This window comes from Somniosus microcephalus, chromosome 16 (assembly GCF_052327205.1).
Source record: "Somniosus microcephalus isolate GS21.2 chromosome 16, FLI_Smic_1.0, whole genome shotgun sequence".
Taxonomy (NCBI): domain Eukaryota; kingdom Metazoa; phylum Chordata; class Chondrichthyes; order Squaliformes; family Somniosidae; genus Somniosus; species Somniosus microcephalus.
This window is the reverse complement of record NC_141002.1, coordinates 60,958,615-60,982,480: the sequence shown is the minus strand read 5'-3', so window position 1 is coordinate 60,982,480 and position 23,866 is coordinate 60,958,615. Positions and strand designations below refer to the sequence as shown.

At 41.7% G+C, this 23,866-nt stretch overlaps 1 protein-coding gene across 5 annotated transcripts in view; it reads left to right on the top strand.

Annotated features, from left to right (window-relative positions):
- The window catches only part of LOC147106218 (dedicator of cytokinesis protein 4-like), a 398,161-nt gene that overhangs the window by 195,637 nt on the left and 178,658 nt on the right, over positions 1-23,866 (top strand). For all 5 annotated transcript variants that reach the window (XM_086009128.1, XM_086009130.1, XM_086009127.1 and 2 more), the window contains exons 13-17: positions 1,826-1,951; positions 14,471-14,595; positions 18,482-18,644; positions 20,645-20,751; positions 22,054-22,207. In XM_086009128.1, the coding sequence (XP_085865254.1) occupies positions 1,826-1,951; positions 14,471-14,595; positions 18,482-18,644; positions 20,645-20,751; positions 22,054-22,207 (675 nt within the window). The remainder of the gene's footprint in view (positions 1-1,825; positions 1,952-14,470; positions 14,596-18,481; positions 18,645-20,644; positions 20,752-22,053; positions 22,208-23,866) is intronic.

The following is a 23,866-nucleotide window of genomic DNA, read 5'->3' as shown; positions in this document are numbered from 1 at the left end:
CCATTTGCAACATTTTATCTTTCCTGCCTCTTACAAAAGTACAGGATGTTCTTTCTATTTCTTCCTCCCCTCCTAACAACCACCCCCCCCCCCCCCCCCCCCCCGGCTCTGCACCTGCTTAATATCTGTTACATCTCCAGCTTTTTCCAGTTCTGATGAAGGGTCCCAGACCTGAAACGTTAACTCTGTTTCTCTCTCCACGGATGCTGCCTGGCCTGCTGAGTATTTCCAGCATTTTCTGTTGACTTAATATATATTGGTTGCAGAATTTCTGACCGGAATTGTCAATGCAGTAATGGACCTCAGTCTCACCCAGACCTCCACTGCTTTTTGCACGTAAATTTCCAAATATTTATATAGTCTTAAGTATAAATCATTGAAAAACTTAATTTCCCATTTTCATTTTCTTGCCTTCTAGATTTTTTGGGGGTGAACTTTGTGCTCATCTGTGGCAAATATCATGAGTGTGGAATACACTACTTTTGGTGCCCAGTGTCATATATTTCTTGGGGATTTGCAGCATGACCAGATACAGAATAAAAATAACTCCCCTCTGCCCCTACAATAAGCTGTAACCCTGGGGTATCCAAACTAAGACCCATGAGCCATATATGGCTTGTGGATCCAGAGGTTTGGAAATGGCTGTTAACTCATACATGGATGAATCCTAAATTGGAACACCCAAGATATGTTACTATGCAGAGCTTGCATTATATGAAAATTAATGGGAACATTGATTTAAACTCTGAGTGACCAGCAAGGCTCCATGGTAAGACAAAAAGCCTAGATACGTTCTCAACCGCAAAATAACATTCAATAGTGCATTGCCATGGGCTTTTCATTTTTCAATACCAACAGACCTTATTGGATGTCTATAATGCCAATTTTGTGCCGTAGACTTGCCCCTTGTAGAAGATGGTTAGACACAAACTAATTTCACGTGGGACTCTTGGAACCAGCAAAGACTTTAAGCATATCAGTCTGGATTGGATCCAGAACCCAATCTTGGAGGGCAAAGGGCAGGGTTCTAACTTGCTGCACCACCCGATATGCCCTTAGCTGCTTATTTTATACAGTTTCAAGGAATAAGAAAGTGTGAATTATTCCATTGCTAGATGTAGCATTGCATTATGTTAATGCAATGTTAGTCAATGTTGTTATGACTGCAGTGCAGAATGGCTGTGGACCACAGATCTTGTCGATCTTGTCTGAGCATAGTGTGGTCTTCTGTCAAAGTTCAATCATGCACTGTATTGGTAAGTATATAAAAATCAGACTTTTTAACTTCTGACAAGCATGTTTTGATGGATTTAGTCCCCAGTAATATGCTTCAAAAGCACTAGATTGATTGGACTAAATTAAAAAGCAATTACACCCTGGATGAGATACTTGGTCATGATGCTCTTTCATGTAATTGGGACTGTAAGGGAGATAGAATCATATTTTGCTGAATTAATTTCAAAGCTAAATTTAATGTAGATATTACCTTTCGTAAACATTAAACTCAAGAATCGGCATTAACTTCATAAGGAGCAATAGAAGCAGTACACAACATGTGGTATAACGGAGTGTGATAAGCACTTCATCCAAGTGTACAATTTCAATGCATCATTCCTGCTGATTTCCATTACAATTATAATCTTAATTGAAGCATAATCCTGATAGAAACAGTTTGTTTTCCTCATAAATCATTGTGCATCCATTAGGTTTCAGGTTTCTTTTCTAGCTGGTTGTAACACCTGTTTTATTGCAGAAGATTTTCTTTCAAGGAGTAAGCCAATCTCCATAAAACCTCAACATGCTATGTGTCTGTTCTTTGTTAAAGGTTTGTCTGTTGCACTACAGCTGCTGCATGGAGATATTGATCAGATCCGGAGAGAGTACCCAGTTTTGTTCACAAGAGGTGTTGCTATAACCAGAAAATTGGGCTTCTCGGACATTATAATGCCAGGTAGGCTTGAAAAACACCAATGAGTGGATAATGCCGAAACAGTTCTAGGAATTGTTGCACTTTATTTTCTTTCTCCACAAATTGGCTTGTGGTAATCACAAGTTCTTTGAAGGTAAATTATCTGAATTTTTAAAACGTTATACTTTTTTTTCTTGTTCCAGCTATGCAAAGTGTAACAAATGACCATACGGAATTTGCAAATTATTCACATGAAGTATTTACCTTTTCACTACTGAGAGTCAGCTTAAAGGTTTTGCATTACTTGGATAATATGTACACCCAGGAATGAAAAAGGCTAACATTTTAATGGGATTCGGTGGTAGTTGGAAGGTTGTGGGTTCAAGTCCCACTCCAGAGACTTCAACAGATGATTGAGATTGGCACTTTAGCGCAGTACTGAAGGAGTGCTGCATTGTCACAGGTCCCATCTTTCAGATCTGCCCTCCAAGGTAGTCGCAGAAGATCTCATGGCACAATTTGAAGAAGAGCAAGGGAGTTCTTCCTGGTGTCTTGGCCAATATTTATCCCTCAACCAACAGATTATCTGATCATTATCTCATTGCTGTATGTGGGACCTTGCTGTGCACAATTTGGCTGTCATGTTTCCCAACATTACAACCGTAACTATACTTCAAAAGTACATCATTGGCTATAAAGCGCTTTGGGATGACCTGGGGTCGAGAAAGGTGCTATATAAATGCAAGTCTTTCTTTGTAAATGTTTTTTCTGAGAATACATTGCTTTCAAAACGTTAAGATCTTTTCGTAGTTCTTGTGTTTATAGAGAGTATTATATGCTGACTACCAAGTTCCTTGGGTAACCATAAATGACTGCCACGTCATTCTTTGACTCCTAAGTCATTTATTTGGGATGGGATAGTTACAGCTAATTTTGTTGGTGCAAATGACTTTAAAAAAAAAAAAAAACTATACAGAACCATTTGTTAGTTATATTCAGATACAATAGTCAGTTTCTTAGTAAATTAAAAAAATATATATTCAAAAGCTTTTAAAACGTGCATATTAGTGTTCTTGCACCCAAAAGCACCAGCTTAGTTACAAGAGCCTCCTCAAAGGCCCACAACCAAGTGTAATTAGCGGAAACTTGCAATGGTGATTAATTTGATCTGGGGGGCACGGTCAGATTTGTGGGCGGGGCTGGCTGTAAGCCCACTTTTTTAAAACTAGAGCATAAGATTGTGGAAACTTGATTTGCGCTGAATGTAATTTGTGCTTGAAATCCAGTGATCTTTTGCACTGGTTTTGCCGATTTCGGGCGAATTGTGCTGAAGAACCAGTGCCACTGTATCTAACTTTGACAGAAATGTTAGTGTGAGTTGGCTAAAAGAATTAGAGGAGAATTTCCGCTCCTCTGGTGGTTGTAATTCTGTAGTGGGCAGCGGTAAAACTAATCGGGTCAAGAGGTAGGCAAATGTAGAGAGCTGTTTCAGTAGGTGGGTGAAACCTTTTATATTGTTTTGATGTGAAGGCCTTAGAGAGGGTGCAGAAAAGATTTACTAGAATGGTTGTAGGGATGAGAAACTTCAGTTACGTGGATAGACTGGAGAAGCTGGGGTTGTTCTCCTTAGAGCAGAGAAGGTTGAGAGGAGATTTGATAGAGGTGTTCAAAATCATGAGGGGTCGAGTCAGATTAGATAGAGAGAAACTGTTCCCACTGGCGGATGGGTCGATAACCAGAGGACACAGATTTAAGGTGATTGGCAGAAGAACCAAAGGCAACATGAGGAAAAATGTCTTTATGCAGCGAGTGGTTATGATCTGGAATGCAATGCCTGATGTGGTGGAGGCAGATTCAATCATGGCTTTCAAAAGGGAGTTGGGTAAGTAGCTGAAGAGAAAATTTTTGCAGGGTTACGGGGAAAAGACAGGGGAGTGGGACAAGTTGAAGTGCTCTTGCAGAGAGCCGGCACAGGCTCGACTGGCCTCCTGTGTTGTAACCATTCTATGATTCTAAATGCAGATATTATCTTGTTGGGGCGTGTGCTCTCCCTCCCCCTTCATGCCAGCACCCAATGCTCCAGGCCTGCCTCTGCCCCCGATATCATCTTTTTTGGGGGGAGGGTGTTGGCGGGGGTGGTGAGGGTTAAAGACAGGGAGATCAGAGAATTTGGAATCGAGGAGAGCTGCAAAAGGTTTCTATTTTATGTGCTAGCTATTTTTAAAGCCAGATTTTTGCTCCACTATTTTAATGAACTTGAATTTGTGATGAATTTGTCAGCTCAGCAAAAATGTGTAAGTTTCACAATTGTCTGTCAATTCTCATTCTAAACAGACCAAATTCAAATGGGTAAAATCAGCTGTAAAAAAAAAAGCAAGACCTCGCAGGTTTGCATTTTACATTTGCAAATTCACAAAAAAATGCACATTCTAGCAGGATATCTATCCCTGTTGGCGCTGTGTAAGTTACTGACAAAACCGTTGACTAACACAATTGATTACGACAAAAGCAAAATACTGCCGATGCTGGAAAACTGAAATAAAAACAGAAAATGCTCAGCAGGTCAGACAGCATCTGTGGAGAGAGAAACAGAGTTAACTTTTCAGGTCGATGACTTTTCGTCAGACGAAATCTTTGATGGCCCCACACTCTGGAATTTCCTCCCTAAACCTCTACTTCGCCATGTCCCTCTTCTCCTTTTAGATTCTCCTTCAATTCCACCCTCTTGGCCAAACTTTTTCTGATATGCATCTGTGAAGCGCCTTGGGCAGCTTTTCTATGTTCGAATTGTTACATAAACGCAAGTTGTTGTTGAGCATGTAAGTTAGGCTGGCACTTCAGCAGAGTACTGAGGGAATGTAACATTGCTGGAAATGTTGTATTCTGGATGAGAAACTAAACTGAGGCCCCATCCACCTGTTCAAGTGGATTTGGAAGAGCCCATGGCAGTAATTGAAGGAAGAGTACGGGAGTTTACCCAGTGTACTCACTAACGTTCTTCCCTCAACCCACATCACCAAAAATAGATAGAATCATAGAATGGTCACAGCACAGAAGGAGGCCATTCAGCCCATCGAGCCCATGCCGGCTCTCTGCAAGAGCACTTCAGCTAGTCCCACTCCCTCCGCCCTTTCCCTGTAGCCCTGCAATTTTTTTTCCTTCAGGTACTTATCCAATTCCCTTTTGAAAGCCACAGTTGAATCTGCCTCCATCACCCTTTCAAGCAGTGCTTTCTGGATCCTAACCACTCGCTGCATTAAAAAGTTTTTCCTCATGTCGCCTTTGGTTCTTCTGCCAATCACCTTAAATCTGTGTCCACTGGTTCTCGACCCTTCTGCCAATGGGAACAGTTTCTCTCTATCTACTCTATCTATACCCCTCATGATTTATAACACCTCTATCAAATCTCCTCTCAACCTTCTCTGCTCTAAGGAGAACAACCCCAGCTTCTCCAGTCTATCCACGCAACTGAAGTCTCTCATCCCTGGAACTATTCTTGTAAATCTTTTCTGCACCCTCTCCAAGACCGTCACATCCTTCCTAAAGTGCGGTGCCCAGAATTGGACACAATACTCCAGTTGAGGCCGAATCAGTGTTTTATAAAAGTTCATCATAACTTCCTTACTCTTGTACTCTATGCCTCTATTTATGAAGCCCAGGATCCCATATGCTTTTTTAACCGCTTTCTCAACCTGCCCTGTCACCTTCAATGATTTGTGCACATATACCACCAGGTCTCTCTGTTCACGCACCCCCTTTAGAATTGTACCCTTTGGTTTATATTGCCTCTCCTCGTTCTTCCTACCAAAATGTATCACTTCGCACGTTCCTGCATTAAATTTCATCTGCCATGTGTCTGCCCATTTCACCAACCTGTCTATGTCCTCTTGAAGTCTATCACTATCCTCCTCATTGTTCACTATACTTCCAAGTTTTGTGTCATCTGCAAATTTTGAAATTGTGCTCTGTACACCCAAGTCTAAGTCATTAATATACATCAAGAAAAGCAGTGGTTCCAGTCCTGACCCCTGGGGAACACCACTGTATACCTTCCTCCAGTCCGAAAAACAACCGTTCACCACTACTCTCTGTTTCCTGTCACTTAGCCAATTTCTTATCTATGCTGCCACTGTCGCTTTTATTCCATGGGCTTCAACTTTGCTGGCAAACCTATTATGTGGCACTTTGTCGCACGCCTTTTGGAAGTCCAAGTATACCACATCCACCGCATTGCCCTCATCAACTGGTCATTTATTTAATTTGTGGGATCTTGCTTGCTACGTGCAAATTGGCTGTTGTGTCCACAACAACAGTGACTGCACTTTTAAAAGTAATTCGTTGATTGTAAATCATTTTGGGACATGCTGAGAATGTGGTGAGGTTTTTCTTTTCTATTGGCTCAACAATGGCCTCTTGCCTTGAGTGCTGTATTGGTGCACTTCTGAAAACTGACAGAATTACATTTTAGGCATTGTGTTCAGCCTTCTGATTTAATTTTCATGAGCCATTCAGACACGCACCAAAGTATGTAGTACAATTTTATCACCGACTCTGTTTTCCCAAATGACCACTTTAGTGTTTTTATTTTGTCAGATAATTCAGTTTAACCGAAATGATTTTTTTGAGCTAAAGATAATTGGAAAATTCTTGCGTGAAAATTACTATCTACTGGTGATCTAATTTTCCTCAAAGGAAGTAGGAGCTTCTCCATCTGTCTCGTACTTCCAACCCATAGAGGACCCAACGTTGAATTTTATTGCAAAAGCTCCAGTGAAACCTATTTTTACTGTGTGTGTCATGCTTCCTGAATGCGCTTAATTTTATCTGTAGCTTTTATTCACTCTGGGGATGGGACTTGGGGGGGAATCATGGCCCAGTCATCCCGTCAGTTAACAATCTGTTTCTTTAACTGTTGGAATGGAAATGTTATGTTTAAATCAGTGTCATTCCCGAACAATCTGACGCAGCTATGACAATTTTGTGTTTTTTACTGTTTTTCATTCCAGATATTTTTGGATTCTGTGTTTCAGACTGCTCCCGTGGATAGGCTTTAGTTCCCTCCATCGCAGAAACTGTTTTCACTTGCCAAATATTACGGTGTGCCGAAAAACCAAACAAAGAACTTTTTTTTTTAAAAAACAGATTTCCTTACCTACTGGCCCTATCCTGTATCTTCATGGGATCCTCCTTACCTTTGGAAGATAGCAGAATAACACTCTACTAGACCTTATTTTAGGCTTTAATAACAACTTGCATTTATATAGCACCTTTAACATAGTAAAATGTCCCGAGGCACTTCACAGGAGCGTTGTCAAACAAAATTTGACACCAAGCCACATAAGTAGACATTAGGACAGGCTTGGTCAAAGAGGTGGGCTTTAAGGAGCGTCTTAAAGGAGGAGAGAGAGGCGGAGAGGTTTAGGGAGGGAATTCCAGAGATTAGGGCCTAGGCAGCTGAAGGCACGGCCACCAATGGTGGAGTGATGAAACTGCCAAATAATTGTATTAAACAGTAATAGAACAAACACACAATAACTACTGCAAAAAAAAGTATGCAGTGTTAATGCTACTAAGTTTGTAACTTGTCCTGAACTGCACTTAGTTCATTTTCATGTGTAGCGGTTATTTTTCCCTTTTTCTCACCAACTATGAAGTTATGCGATCAGCTGTCCATTATACACCTGCCTGATTTTCCTTTCCATTCCATATAATGGATGGAAAATGACCGGATAAGAAATACTTTGCAACATTAATGAGCTTTGTGAATTTAAATAACTGTCCCTTAAATTCAAAAAGGAGCTACCAAACGTATATTTGAACAATCATAGAAAAAAAGAAAGACTTGCATTTATATAGCGCCTTTCATGACCGCCGGACGTCTCAAAGCGCTTTACAGCCAATGAAGTACTTTTGAAGTCTAGTCACTGTTGTAATGTGGGAAATGCAACAACCAATTTGCGCACAGCAAGCTCTCACAAATAGCAATGTGACAATGACCAGATAATCTGTTTTTGTTATGTTGGTTGAGGGATAAATATTGGCCAGGATACCGGGGATAACTCCTCTGCTCTTCTTCGAAATCGTGCCATGGGATCTTTTACGTCCACCTGGGAGAGCAGACGGGGCCTCGGTTTAACGTCTCATCCGAAAGACGCACCTGTGACAGTGCAGCGCTCCCTCAGCACTGCACTGGAGTGTCGGCCTAGATGTATGTGCTCAATTCCCTGGAGTGGGACTTGAACCCACAACCTTCTGACTCAGAGGCGAGTGTGCTACCAACTTGTATTTAAATGGGTGCCAGGACCACCTCCCCAAACACTTGTTTTTCAGACAAACTAACCGATCATGGCTGCAGGGTGTCGCAATTGAACTGAAACATTCTTCTTTGTGTAAAACTGTTATTTACCTTTATGTACTGTGACTGATAGAAAGAAATAAATCAATAATAAGCTAAATCTTAAAACAAAAATGCTTCATTTTAATCGCAGCCCCGAGACCTGTATTGAGGGTACAACTGAGATCATATTGTGCACTGAGAAAAGATTGCACTTATTACAGCAATAGACCTGCTGCTTTAAAAACATTGCAATAAAGCTTCGGCTTTTCATCTGGGTTTTCATTCAAAGTGTGATTTACAAAACCTTTTTAATTGCTCGCATTAGAAAGTGTCTTCCCTTGATGTGGTGTTTGGGTAAAAGAGAAGTCTTCTCTCCTCTCAAGCGGACCCCCTGAGATAAGGGGTCGACACTTGCCCTGTAGCAACCACGAATTCACCAGACAGACACCTTGGATAAGTTTCACAATCTTTATTCAAGCATATGCATGGGGAAAATCTCAGTCTCCTCCCAGAGAAAGGATTCTTCCACCGAGTATCAAATACGTACAGCAATTATACCCTAACTTGAGGCGTGCACCCTCCTTCTACAATCATTGATTGGTCTACAGAATAGGCGAAGGGCTGTGTCCATTTGATGCTCCTTATCAGGGAGGTTGCTGAAGTGTTTCTGTGAACCAATCTTTACAGCATTCGCGGGCTAATTTATCTGTTGCTGCTCTGGCCAGGAGGTGCTTACATCATGCTTTGAGAATCTGTATGTCCTGCCTTACCTTAAGCAAGGACAAAAGACCAGCTTATTAGCTTTACAGTTCCTGTCTTATCTGGGTCCTATATTCCTAAGCAAGGATAGGAGACAAACTTATCAGCCTTCTAGTTTCCACTAATTGTGATTCTAAGAAGTTATAGTTTCTTCTAACTTTTAATTCTAAGAAGTCATTTTTGTCCCCTTACAATGGCATATTTGTCAGTAGCTTGGAAATTATATTGGTTTTAAGGAAAGAATGTGTTTTTAGTTTATTAGTGAGGAGTAATACATTTGTGATATCGATTAGCTTCTGTACCCTTTGTTTGCTCATATTACTTTGGTCCATTTAATATGTATTATAGTCATTTGATTGCACATATTTTAGCACTTTTTTGACAGCAGCACAGGTATGATTTTTTAAAATTCTGCATGTATAATTCTTCAGTTCTTTTTCCTCACCATTTCCCTCAGAAAAGATTAATTAAACATTAAAGAAAGTTAATTTCTTCACCCAATATCAAAATGTAATCGTGTTAAATAAGATCTGTTCTTCCAAAGCTTTCATATGACCATGGGTAATTTGAAAGGTAGCTCACATAATGGTTTAATGTTTTGTTTCTCCTCTTGGACAGTGCACTTCAGTAGTGTTGCAATAGTTATTTGCTGCTCCGTTAGTGGGAATTTCTGTAAATAAATTTGCCTAAATTAACTTAGTTAGAATTTAGCCACAGGAAATAAATCTTTAAAATGGTAATAGCTGAGTAAGGGAAAGTTTCAAGATTATGTGAAAGGTTAGGTGAAGTAAGAAGCAGAAAGAAATATGAGGCACTCTAACAAAGCTTTTTTAATGCTTGGTTGACTTGCTTTCAAATTCAGCAGACTAGGAGAACTCCCTGCTTTTCTGTGACTACTGCCACGGGATTTTTTATGTCCATCTGACCAGGCAGACAGGGCCTTGGTATAATGCCTCATCTGAAAAATGCCAGTTTGCCTCTGGCTCATTAGTGACTGGTACTTTCCATTTACACCCCTGCTGTTGGACAGTGCTGCTGTTGCTAGAGGCTGTATGCAGATTGCCTAGTCTTTGTCAACTATATTGCAATAATATTGGCTTTTTCTGATATTTGACTGAGGTTAGGAATTCCCTCTTGTGAGCACTTCCTGCATTAGGAATCGCTAGCTGAAGCAATGGAGGAGGCCTTTGCTTTTCTTCACCCTTTCAAGATGGCAGAAGCATTTCCACACTCACTCGGGTAAAAGAAAGTAAACGGTTTCATTTTATTCTGAGAACATTTAAGGAGCCAATTCCAGTAGGGTGGGACAAAACTTCCAACAGAAAGTACTCCCCCCAATCAGATATTCTGAAAATAAAATCTATACATAGTAGGACAGATTTTTATACTTGATTTTTCTCCATCTTCTAGCGAGCTTCCATTTCAGATCTTGAGCATCAGATGCTACCCCAGTCACATTGATGACCAGATCCATTGATCCCAGTCACATTGGTGACCAGGTCCATCGATCCCAGTCACATTGATGACTAGGTACATTGATGACCAGGTCCATTGATCCCAGTCACATTGATGACCAGGTCAATCACCAAATGAGTCCTGGATGTAAATCAAGAGGAACACAAGCTGTCAAAATTCAATGCTCTCCTATACTGCAATCAGCGGGTATAACTATGTTTTATTGATTATAATGCCTCTTGATTGGAAACCCGAATGATCCTGGATGCCAATTTACAGGACTTCCTTGGAGGTATTCATTGATTGGCTTCATCACGAAAATAGTTGCCAACAGGCTGAAGGTTTCCTTCGAGGAGTGATAACCGGTTTTAAAAAACAAATATGTCCTGCTATAATAGTGGTATTTCAGTGTTGAACTCCATGCCTATTATGCAACTAAATTGACTTGAAGATAGTTGGCAACAACAACAACTACTTGTATTTATATAGCTCCTGTAACATAGTAAAACATCCCAAGGAGCTTCACAGGAGTATCATAAAACAAAATTTGACCCTGAGCTGCATAAGGATAAATTAGGGCCGATGGCCAACAGTTTGGTCAAAGAGGTAGGTTTTAAGGAGTGTCTTAAAGGAGGAAAGAGAGGCAGAGAGGTTTAGGGAGGGAATTCTAGAGCTTAGGGCCTCGGCAGCTGAAGGCATGGCTACCAATGGATGAGCGATTAAAATCAGGGATGCTCAAGAGGCCAGAATGAGAGGAGCGCAGATATCTCTGGGAGTGGGGTGGTGGTGCGGCTGTGGGGCTGGAGAAGAAAATTAGAGATGGGGACGATGCATACAAACAGGATGTTTATTCATTGTCATCATGAGTTAACAACTTCTACCAGTAGAGGGCAGTGGACTCTCTTGTTATCACTGCAACTGTGTAGGTGGTTTTAAATGAAAACAGAACTGGGACATACTTTGTGTGTGGGAGTGCATTGAAACTGCTCCTCTCTTGGATAATGCTATCCTTATATTTTTGCATTATAACAAAGAGAATTAAATGTTCACAGAAGGTATGACATCCTTTGTGACTGTGGCAAAGGTAAGCTATCCCTCCTTGTCCTTCTCGACCTGTCCGCAGCCTTTAACACGGTTGACCACTCCATCCTTCTCCAACGCCTCTCCACCATCATCCAGCTGGGTGGTACTGCACTCGCCTGGTTCCATTCTTATCTATCTAATCGTAGCCAGAAAATCACCTGCAATGGCTTCTCCTCTCACTCCCGTGTCGTTACCTCTGGTGCCCCCAAGGATCTATCCTTGGCCCCACCTATTTCTCATCTACATGCTGCCCCTTGGCGACATCATCTGAAAACACAGCGTCAGTTTCCACATGTACACTGACGACACCCAGCTCCATCTCGCTACCTCTTTTCTCGACCCCTCCATGGTCTCTAAATTGTCAGACTGCTTGTCCGACATCTAGTTCTGGATGAGCAAAAATTTTCTTCAATTAAATATTGGGAAGACCGAAGCCATTGTTTTCGGTTCCCGCCATAAACTCCGTTCCCTAACCATCGACTCCATCCCTAATATCTGTCTGAGGCTGAAAACACTGTTCGCAACCTTGGTGTCATATTTGACCCTGAAATGAGCTTCCAACCACATAACCGTGGCATAACCAAGACCGCCTATTTCCACCTCCGTAACATCGCCCGTCTTCGCCCCTGCCTCAGCTCATCCGCTGCTGAAACCCTCATCCATGTCTTTGTTACCTCTAGACTTGACTATTCCAATGCACTCCTGGCTGGCCTCCCACATTCTACCCTACATAAACTTGAGATCATCCAAAGCTCGGCTGTCCGTGTCCTAACTCGCACCAAGTCCCGGTCACCCATCACCCCCTGTGCTTGCTGACCTACATTGGCTCTTGGTTAAGCAACGCCTTGATTTCAAAATTCTCATCACTGCTTTCAAATCCCTCCATGGCCTCGCCCCTCCCTATCTCTGTAATCTCCTTCAGCCCCACAACTCCAAGATATCTGCGCTCCTCAAATTCTGCCCTCTTGAGCATCCCTGATTATAATCGCTCAACCATTGGTGGCCGTGCCTTCAGCTGCCTAGGCCCTAAGCTCTGAAATTCACTCCCTAAACCTCTCCGCCTCTACCTCTCTCCTCCTTTAAGACACTCCTTAAAACCTACCTCTTTGACCAAGCTTTTGGTCATCTGCCTGAATTTCTTATGTGGCTTGGTGTCAATTTTTTGTTTTACAATACTCCTGTGAAGCACCTTGGGACATTTTACTATGTTAAAGGTGCTATATAAATACAAGTTGTTGTTGTTGTATGTGTGCATTCAAAGCTAAACGGGTAAATAAACTGCATCCTGTGGCATATAGAGAGCAGGAAGATGGGGGGCTCTGTCCCTGCTCTGTGCGAAGTTAATGATTTCATCGAGAACAGCAACAATGGTGCTGCAATGCACTGCCCAAGCTTGGGAGGGGGCTGGGGCGAGAATCAGCAGCGATCTCACTCCTGATCGCAGTCAAGCCAAACCCAATAGAAAATTGTCAAGTGAGGACTGTCATGGCCAAAGTGGGGCATACTTTTTAGAATACATCCAGGACTGCTTCCTAGATCGGTTTGTTTCTAGTCCAACAAGGAAAGAAGCATCGCTTGATTTAGTTCCAGGAACTAAAGTCGAGTAAATAACTGATGTGGTGCAATTGATGAAAAGACCCTGAAAGGTGCTGGTGAATAAAGAGACCCAGGGATTCAAATGCATAATGTTAAATGCATATAGATAAAGTCATAAAGCCCAATGGGAATTTGTGGTTTTATTAGTAGGAGCATAGAGTACAAGAGTGAAGTAGTAAATATGAATTTATACACATTATTTGTTTGGTCACATTTATAATACTGTGTGCAGCTTTGGGCACTCCATTACAGAAAGGACATTAAAGCCATAGAGAGCATTCAGCATAGATTGACTGGAATGATGCCAGGGATGGGAATCTACAGTTATGAAGAGAGACTTGAGATACTGAAACTATTTCCACTGGAGCAGAGAAGACTAAAGGCAGATGTAATAGTGGTTTATAAAATTATGGAGAGTTTTGATCGTGAATTCGTGAAATACTATCTCCTCTGGGGAGTTGGTGATGAGTGATCATCAATTTAAAATTAGGAGCGAGGAGAAAAGTTAGGAGAAATTTCTTCATACAGATGGCTGTTGAAGCACGAAATGCTTTGTCACATGGACAGGGAGGATAGCTTTTAAGCGAAAATTTGTTAAATATTTGAAGCAGAAAAAGATACAAGGCTGTGGGGAGAGCGCAGTGCTGTGAATTAGTTTTGGATCGCTCACAGAAAACTTGGAACGAATGTCCTTCCTCTTTGCTGTATTGTATGGTTCTATACAATGGAATGTCCTACCGATTCACACATGAATATCCTCTTTAAGGGGGCACCAAGGACTCCTGCTGTATCTGGGAGTGTAACCTAAGTTCATGTGTAGAATCATACAGCACAGAAGGAAGTCATTCGGCCCAACGAGCCTGTGCCAGCTCTCTGAAAGAGCTGCCAATTAGTCCCACTCACCTACTCTTTCCCCTTAGCCCTGCACATTTTTCCTTTGCAATAGGTTGCCGCATTTAGGAGACATTGGGTTGGAGGTACAATGCTCACAATGTTTACATACAGACTGTGTTTTCAATGTATCTAAGATTCATTAATAACTGTTTATCATGATTACATTTCAGTCTCAAATGTAATTCTTTTCAGTTCCATGTATGTAATGAAACTGCTTTATGGATGACACCTTGGTCTGATAATGTGCTGTTCCATGAAACTGTTGGAGACAAATTTGATTTCCTCCTCGCCACCACTGAGCTCCAGATAGCAGCCCCACTATGAAGTGCTAAATGCAATCCAAGCTCTTCATCACTGAGACAGAGAAAATTGGAGCAAAAGTTATCTCTTGATAAAATGTATTTCTTAATATTGGATATTTTCTATTGTTTACCCAGGTGACATCAGAAATGACTTGTATGTAACACTGGAGAGAGGGGAATATGAGAAAGGAGGCAAGAGTGTGGCCAGGAATGTGGATGTTACCATGTATGTTTTAGATAGTGAGGGGCAGATCCTAAAGGTAAATAAAGGTTCTTTCCTTATTATTTAGTATTGCAATTTTTGAACAATTTAAGCACAATATTTTACCACAGAAGTCCAGCCACAATAGTCTGTTTTGGGGGAAGAAAGTGTTTTGTGTCACGGCTGATGAATATATTGGCACCGCTGTGTATTGTGCCCGGGAATCATGGGGCTTTCTTCGTGCCCATAATTCCCTACACAATGGCTTCCTGTTCTCTATCATACCCAGCAGAAGAAGCCACGTGCTTCCTCGCTTGAAGGGAGGGAGAGAGGAAGGAAGAAATAGGAAAATAGGAACAGGAGTAGGCCATTCAGCCCCTCGAGTGTGTTCTGCCATTGCATTAGTTCATGACTGATCTGTACCTTAACTCCATCTACCCGCCTTGGTTCCGTAACTCTTAATACCCACACCGAACAAAAATCTATCAGTTTCAGTTTTGAAATTTTCAGTTGACCTAGTCTCGCCAGTTTTTTGTGGGAGTGAGTTCCAGATTTCCACTACCCTTTGTGTGAAGAAGTGCTTTCTGACATCACCCCTGAACAGCCGAGCTCTAATTTTAAGGTTATGCCCCCTTGTTCTGGACTCTCTCGCCAGAGGAAATAGTTTCTCTCTATCTATCCGATCAATTCCTTTAATCATCTTAAACACCTCAATTCAATCACCCCTTAATCTTCTATATTTAAAGGAATGAAAGCCTAGTCTATGCAATCTGTCCCCATAATTTAACCCTTTTAACCCCAGTATCATTCTGGTGAATCTCCGCTGCATCCTTGACAAGGCCATGACATCCTTCCTGAGGTGTGGTGCCCAGATGTGAATGCAGTGCTCCAGATGGGGTCTAACCAGAGCTCTGTCCAGCTGTGACATCACTTCCACCCTTTGTATTCCTGCCCCCTTTGAGATAAAGGCCAACATTCCATTTGCCTTTTCAATTATTTTTTGTACCTGTCCACTAACTCTTGGTGATTTCTGTACTTGTACCCCTAAACCCCTCTGCTCATCCACAGTTCCTCGCTTTTCGCCATTCAGAAAATACTCTGACTTATCTTTCTTGGGTCCAAAGTGGATTTCCCCCATTGAACGCCATCAGTTTTGCCCACTCACTTAATCCATCAATGTCCCTTTTCAACTTTCTGCACCCATCAACACTATTTACTGTGCCACCTAACTTAGTGTCTCAGCAAACTTAGATATACAGCTCTCTATTCCTTCATCCAAGTCATTTATAAATCTAGTGAAAAACTGAGGCCCCAGTACAGATCCCTGAGGGACACCACCACATTATGCTAATTTTAGTACACACCCATTATCCTGACTCTCTCGGGGTGATTTTCACTCGGGAGGTGGGACTACAACTTTCGGGGTTGTAGTCCCGCCTCCATTGAGATGCAGCCAATCCACGCGATCTTAACTTGATTGACCTTGTTGAGCCCGCCTAGCGGGCTCAGCAGGCCAATTAAGGGCCACCCAGCAACAGGTGACGTCATAGATTGAAATTTCATCTGTCAAGACGTTTTGACAGATGAAATATCAGTGTTTCACAGTTATTTGAAGCTGTCGAACACTGACAGTCTTACTTCTAACCTGAGTCCTTCTACACAGACTCAGTTAGAAATCTCTCCGGCACAGAAAGCTGCAGGCTGTCACTTTTGACAGTTCGCAGCCGTTCTGCTTTCTGTGCCGGTTAGGTGATGGACTCCTGAAACCTAGAGGAAGGAAGGCTAAAAAGGTAAGTACAGGTGATTTAAACTTCTTTACACACTTTAGACACACCAAACACACTTACCTTTGCACTCATGCACCCATCACTCACCTGAACACCGACATCTCGACCCCTCCAAGTCCTTCAACCCGACGGCCCGACAACTCTAACTTGACGTGGTTTGGAGCTGTCGGGAATCCCACAATTCAAGCTATAAAATAGGGATTAGGCTAAAAACTGCCTGTTAACAGGCAGTTAATTGTCACTAATCCCTTCCTGCCTCGGGTAGGTGGATCCCAGTGTGGGGCGGGTACCCGCCTCCTTTGAAACTTACATGGAGGCGGGTTTGGGGCAGGATGGTGTCGGGACCCCCGAATTCGGGATTTTAACCCCCCGCACGTCTCCAATCCCGACTCCACGGGTCAGTTAAAATCGAGGCCTCTTTCTCCCACCTCCTAACCAATTCTCTATCCAAGCCAATAGGTTGCCTCCAATTCCATGTGCTCTCATTTTTGTCAATAGTCTCTCATGTGGAACCTTGTCAAATGTCGTCTGGAAATCCATATAAATAACATCCACAGGCACTCCCTTATTTACTACGTTAATTACTTGCTCAAAAAACGCAACTAGGTTTGTTAGACATTACCTACCTTTTACAAATCTGTACTGGCTCTCTGATCAACCCATATTTGTCCAAATGCTCAGTCACTCTGTCCCTAATAACAAATTCTAGTAACTTCCCCACAACTGACGTTGGACTAATAGGCCTATCATTTCCTAGTTCATCTCTCTCACCCTTCTTAAATAATGGAGTGACATTGGCAATTTTCCAAACCAAGGGGACAATTCCTGAATCGAGTGTGTTTTGGAAGATCATGACTAACACCAACAATTTCCTCAATTACTTTTAATATCTTGGGGTGGAAACCATTGGGTCCTGGAAGTTTGTCTATCTTTAATAAGAGTTTCTCATCACCATGTTTTTACTTATATTGAACTAGTTAGTCCCTTGATTTATTTTTAGTTTTGCTTGTATCTCTGGTATTTTATCCTCACCCTCTACTGTGAAGACCAATACAAAGTAGCTATTTAGTAATTTGTCATTTCTTGATTTCCAATTACAATATCACCTGTGTCTGTCATTAAAGAGCTCACATTACTCTGAGCCACCCTCTTTCTCTTAATATATTTGTAAAACCCTTTAGTGTTGTCCTTGATATCCCTTGCAAGCTTTTTCTCGTATTCCCTTTTTGCAGCTCTTGCCACTTTCTTTGTATGCCTTTGCTGTTCTTTTTGTCTCTACCAGTCCACGGGATCTCTACTATTCATTGCCTTCGTATAAGCCCTTTTAGTTTTATACTAGCTGGGGGGAGCCCGGCTTTGCCAGGGCTGTTTTGGGCCGGGCGGTTTAAATCGAGTGCCAGGCTTTGGGGCCTCTCTGTGTCCCTCTGTGAATCTGCTGCCGGGCAACATTTCTACCTTTTTAATATTAGACAAATAGAGCTTTAGCCCTTTAGGGGTATGTACAGGTCTTGTATTCTGCCAAATACTTTTTTGAACACCTCCCACTGTTTATCCATTGTTTTATCAGTTAGTAGTTCTGCCCAGTCTATTATGGTCATTTTCTGCCTCGTCCCTCCAACGTCAGCCTAACCTAAATTTGAGTCTTTGGTTTGTGACTCACCCTTCTCCCTCTCAAACCGAATATCGAATTCTATCGTAGTTTGGTTACTGTTAGCTCGGTGTTCTTGTACCGTTAAGTTATTGACTAATTCAGGCTTACTACTCATTATTAAATCTAAAATGGAGGTTAATTTCTCTCCTATTGTAGCAACATCTATCTGTTTTAATAAGCTATGTTCCTCAACTAGTCCTCTATAAAGATTGCCTCTGCATTTTTGATGGATGTGATCTCTTTTATAAGTTGTTCCTTAACTCAGTAAAAGGGTTAACAATAAATAGACACTAATAAAATTTGAAGTCTTTTTCTCTTTGAATAAAATATCAGATGAACTTGTTTGTTTCATATCTGTGATCAGATGCTTTCTACAATCAGTTTCCTGTCAATATGACCGTCTGAATTCTGCTAGTTTATTAGATTCTGTTCTGGTTTCTTTTGTGCAGAAATGTAACCGCATCATAATTCCTTGACCTTTATAACCGTTTTCCTTCCTCTTACAGGACTGCATTTCACTGGGATCTGGAGAAACTCCAGTGAGTGAGCACCACTCCTTTGTGCTTTATCACAACAACAGTCCCAGATGGGCTGAGCTGCTGAAGCTTCCTATTCCTGTGGATAAATTTAGGGGTGCACATGTCCGCCTGGAATTCAGGCACTGTTCCAGTAAGCATCATTACATCACCGACTCATACACTGAATAGCCCTATATGAATAACTAAATACTACGCTCTTGTCTGAACTGCAAGTATAAATGAAAAAGGTTGTCAGATTTAATGTAGCCATCCTGCAGAGGAATTAATTCAAACTGAGTAATGATTTTATTATAGATCAATGCACATGTTCTTTACTATCCCATGTCTCAGATGCGTAGCATGTTCACAGCATCGAGCACATAGGCCCCAATCCAGTTTTTGTCAAAACAGTCCAGTGTAACTGCTAAAACATGTAGAAGAAATTAATGTTTCGTGGAAGATTGTATTGTATTCCTGTTAATAAGCTCCGAATTACAAACTTAGTGAGCTAATTAGGTTATTTTTGGGTTAATTCTCAAATACAAGAATTTAAACGATTTGACTCGCTTTCAGATTGGCCTGTCCCTTTAAAATGCAAAGCTGCAGATAAAATGTCACTTTGCTCATGTGGGCTCTGCCTTCCTATAAATCTCCTTGTCATTAAGGCTGGTGAAGGCTAAATGACTGCTGTTCATAAATTGTAGGCAAAAACATAGGTACTGATTTTAAAAAAAATACTAAATCTAGGAGCAACTCTTTAACCTGTCTGTGTTGACAGACAGATTTTGTTTTGAATTGAGAAAAATGGGTAATGGCAGCGTTCAGTTCCTGCCAGTGTGGAGATGGTTCTGCATCTCATTTACGTGGTGTTACAGGGAGTTTGGGGGCGGGGTGAGTATTCCGCTTGGCATTTATGAGCAATTCCAATTCTATTTTAGGAATACCTTATTTTTAGTCTCTCCAAATCTAAATGAGAGCAGCATCCCATGATCTAAGAATGTGCTGATTTTATAAAGGATATTACAGGTTAAAGCAATTGATAAGGTTTTTGTTTCCACACCCTGAAGCTGTTGGTGCAGCTGGCAGTGGCTTCAATCACACATAGATGATGCTGCGCTCCCTGCCAATTAGAAGCAAAATGGTTGACAGGTTTTTTTTTATAGATAGTTATGTTTTGTTTTGTTTTGTTGCTAACCTGGGAATGGTTTCTGCTGTGGCTGTATTGGGCATCATAGTGCCACAGTGTCTATCATGAGGGACACTCTTTTTCACCTGAAAAACATTTCATCAGAGAGAGTAGTTCCTCCAAATTTATGTCATGAAACAGAAAAGTAGTCCGCAAAGCAACTCGCCAAGGCTTCTTCGGCAGCACCTCCCAAACCCGTGACCTCTTCAACCTAGAAGGACAAGGGCAGCAGGCGCATGGGAACACCACCACCTCCAAGTTCCCCTCCAAGTCACACACCATCCTGACTTGGAAGTATATTGCTGTTCCTTCATAGTCGCTGGGTCAAAATCCTGGAACTCCCTCCCGAACGACACGGTGGGAGTACCTTCACCACACGGATTGCAGCGGTTCAAGAAGGCGGCTCACCACCACCTTCTCAAGGGCAGTTGGGGATGGGCAATAAATGCTGGCCTCCCCAGAAACAAATTTTAAAAAAAAGTTTGGTTGCCATCTGGTATTGGCAGGAACTAAATTGCTGAAATGATGACAGTTCCAGTTTTTTCTTTGTTTGTGGTAGCTGCTTCTGTCTCATCCCAACATCAAAAGAACTCGATTTAAAAAGTCCACCCTTTGCTTCATTAGCAAGTATAATTGAGGCCATCAACACAAAACCCTAATACCAGCTCATTCACAGTGGAACAACTGTATCTAAACCCTGGAGAGTAACAAAACAGATCAAAAGCTAGTTAGCACTTCAAACACCAGTACCAACCACGAGAGGAAAGAACATTCGCGTTTTCTAAAACAGAATTTGGGAACCTGATGGACTCTCGGAACAGTTCTTCATTTTTAGTATTCTTGGAATAAACCTGAAAGTTATGACCCAATTCTAATTTTGCCTTTTGACAGCGATCCATTTATCACAGCCCTCAGACGGTTGATTTTCCACAATAGCTGTTACTTATTTCTTATTTTGTTCTTAGCAAAAGAAAAAGGAGAAAAAAAGCTTTTTGGGTTCTCCTTCGTTCCGCTGATGCAAGAAGATGGCAGAACATTGCCGGATGGTATTCATGAACTCTTAGTCCACAAGGTAACTGCACTTTAAGTATAATTGAATCGATAAGCACTATAATTGTATCCAGAGTAAATCTGCACTAAATCTTTATGGACAATGCCAAGTATCAGTCTCTGCCAAGCCATCACTAAGTGGTTTCAAGCACTTTGGTGCTAAGATTCCGTTGTGTTCAGCAACGCAAAGGAAATGTTGATGCAGGTGAACTAGATATCTGTGTAATAATCTTGAACCCAAGCACCCCACCCACCCGCCCCTTCAACCACCGTCTGCCCCACCTGTGACAGAGACTGTAGGTCCCGCATTGGACTAATCAGTCACCTGCAAACTCATTTTTAATCTGGAAGCAATTCATCCTCGGTTCTGAGGGACTGCCTAAAAAGAAGAGGTTGTTTCCCAATCACTGAATTTAGAAGAAAAATCATTGTTAATCGAGATTTGTTAATTATGCACAAAGTTGCAGGTAGCAGTAAAAAAGCCAAACGTGATACTGGGTTGCATTAGTCAAGGAACAGAAAACTCAACAAGTGATATTACTTTAAAAGGCACTGGTTAGACACCATGCAAAATGGCAGCATGTGTTGGTCACAGGGAAAATGTTACTGCCCTTAAAGGTGCAGCATAAGGTGATCAAGATGATGCCAGTCTCAGGTATCTTAAGTTATGAAAAAAGATTGACGAAGTTGAGCTTGTTCTTGTTGGAAAATAGTCTTTGAGCAAGTGTGTTGCGTTTGGCAAGGCATCAGTCAGTGAAAGAGAAACAGGATCAGACTAAAAAGGGTTGGCCCACTTGCCTGGCAACTTCCTTCCCCACTAAATGGTGGGCAGGGCTGGATTTTCCAGGCACATGGGACAGGTGGGGGCTGGAGATGTGCTGATAATGGTATGGGCACCCAGCAGCGCCACATAAATTTGGTGCCCTATCACTGAGCCCACAATCTCTGGCAGGGTCAGAGGGCACCATCGGGCGCAATCCCAGCATAACTGTCAGGATTGCGGCCTACATATTTTCATGGTTTCTATGTAATAGTATCAGTGACATTGAGCTGTGGTCTGAATATGATCACAAAATAATAATGCTACATTATTAATACTTCCCACACTACAGTTGTATGATTCCTAACCCATCCTTATAACCAATGACAAAAAACCTACACCACTGCTAACTGGGTACAAATTTGCAGCAGATACATGGTGTGCATAGCCTGAAATACCACCAGTGGCGATGCAGTTTGACAACAGTCCAATGGTAATACTACTTGTTTTAACATGGATGACTTGACAAAAGGCTGACAAAATTTACAAATTTCTATTTTACAGTGTGAAGAAAACACCAACTTTCAGGACCCTGCTCGCTACCTCAAACTTCAGTATTGTAAAGGGAATCTTCATGGGAACAGTCAGCCAATCAAAGCTTCCAAGGAGACTTTTTGGATCTCCTCTTTTCTGTGCTCCACTAAGCTCACTCAGAATGGTAGGGAAATATTTTCTATATGGAGTAAATGGTCTTCCTGCTTTAAATTCTTCAATTTGGGTCTGTGATGTTTGGGGTTCGGTTTCTGTCCACTGACACTTTGGAAAGTGTTCAGACAGTGCTGACGAGGATAATTCTAGAACTTGGGACTCCAAGTTATGAAGAGTGGTTTGCAGAACTGAACTTGTTTTCATTGGGACAGGAAGATGTCTTAAAATTCAAAAAGATCCAGATTAACAGGTTTATTTGCCTTTACATTCTTTAACATTAATACTTGCCAAATGAAATGATTCAGCCATCTGCCACAAAATATAGTACATGGAAAAATGGTATAAATCCTTCAGTTTGTACATATTAAAAAGACTAATGCGCTCTCCATGGTGTATTCCCAGACAGTGACACTTTGCAAACTGTGCATTATTATCTTATTTGTTCTTAGGTTGTTGGTGAAGCTGGCAAGGCTGCATTTATGACCCATCCCTAGTTGTCCTGGGAAGGTGGTAGTGGGCCTTCCCCTTGAACCGGTGAAGTCCTTGTGGTGATGGTGCTCCCAGAATGGAGTTGGATAGGGAATGCCTAGATATTGACACAGTGATGATAAAGGCATGGCGATATATGTCCATGGCAGAATGGTGTGTGATTTGGAGGGGAGCTTGGAGGTAATGGTTTTTCCACGACATTGCTGCTGTTGTCCTTGTTGGTGGAGATCTTGGGAGGGAAGTGCTGTCAAAGTAACCTAGGTGAGATTACAGCAGTGCATCCTGTAGATAATACATAACGCAGCCACTACAGTGGAGGGGATCAATATTGAGCCTAATGGCAGAGATGCTGATCAGATGGACAGCCCTGTCCTAAATGGTGTTGAGCTTCTTCAGAGTTGTTGTGGCTGCAACCGATCTAGGCTAATGGTGAGTTTTCCATCACACTCCTGACTTGATGTAGATGGCAGAGGGGCTTTGAAGGGTCAGGAGGTGAGGCACTCGTGGAAGATTGTCCAGCATTTGTCCTGCTTTTGTAGCTATGGTGTTGAGGACTCGGTGACAGTGCCGCCCTTGAAGGTTGGGGAAAATGGCTGGGCTTTCTCTAATTTGAAGTGGTCATTACCTGGCACTAATGTGGTGTCAATGTTAGCTGCCACTTGTCAGCCCAATCCTAGATGTTGTCCACGTCCTATTGGTTGGCATGGCATGGACTGCTTCATTAATAACCTTCCGTGCATCATAAGGTCAGGAGTGAGGGTATTTGCTGGTGATTCCAGTGTTCAGCTCTATTTACAATTTTACTGATAATCCTATGTTCTAACCAACTTTATTTCCCTGCTTCCCAAATTGCTGTACGTTTTGCTATTTTTACATTTTGCACTTCTGGTCTGTACAACTTGGCTTGTTTTCATGTCTTTTTTTTCCCATCAAAAATTCCTATGTCCATATTAATAATGGGTTTTACCAATGTAAACTCGTCAACGTACAACCTGGCCACTGTATTCCCACAGATCACTCAAAATGCATTCTGAAATGGTTTTTCAGCCATAATTGTTTTCTTAGTATATAAAATGTCTAATGTCCTAAATAAGGGTTTAAACAAAATATATATTTTTAAAATTTAATCTTTTACAATAATGGCCCGTATTTTCCGATCGCAGGCCTCCCGTGGGCGGAG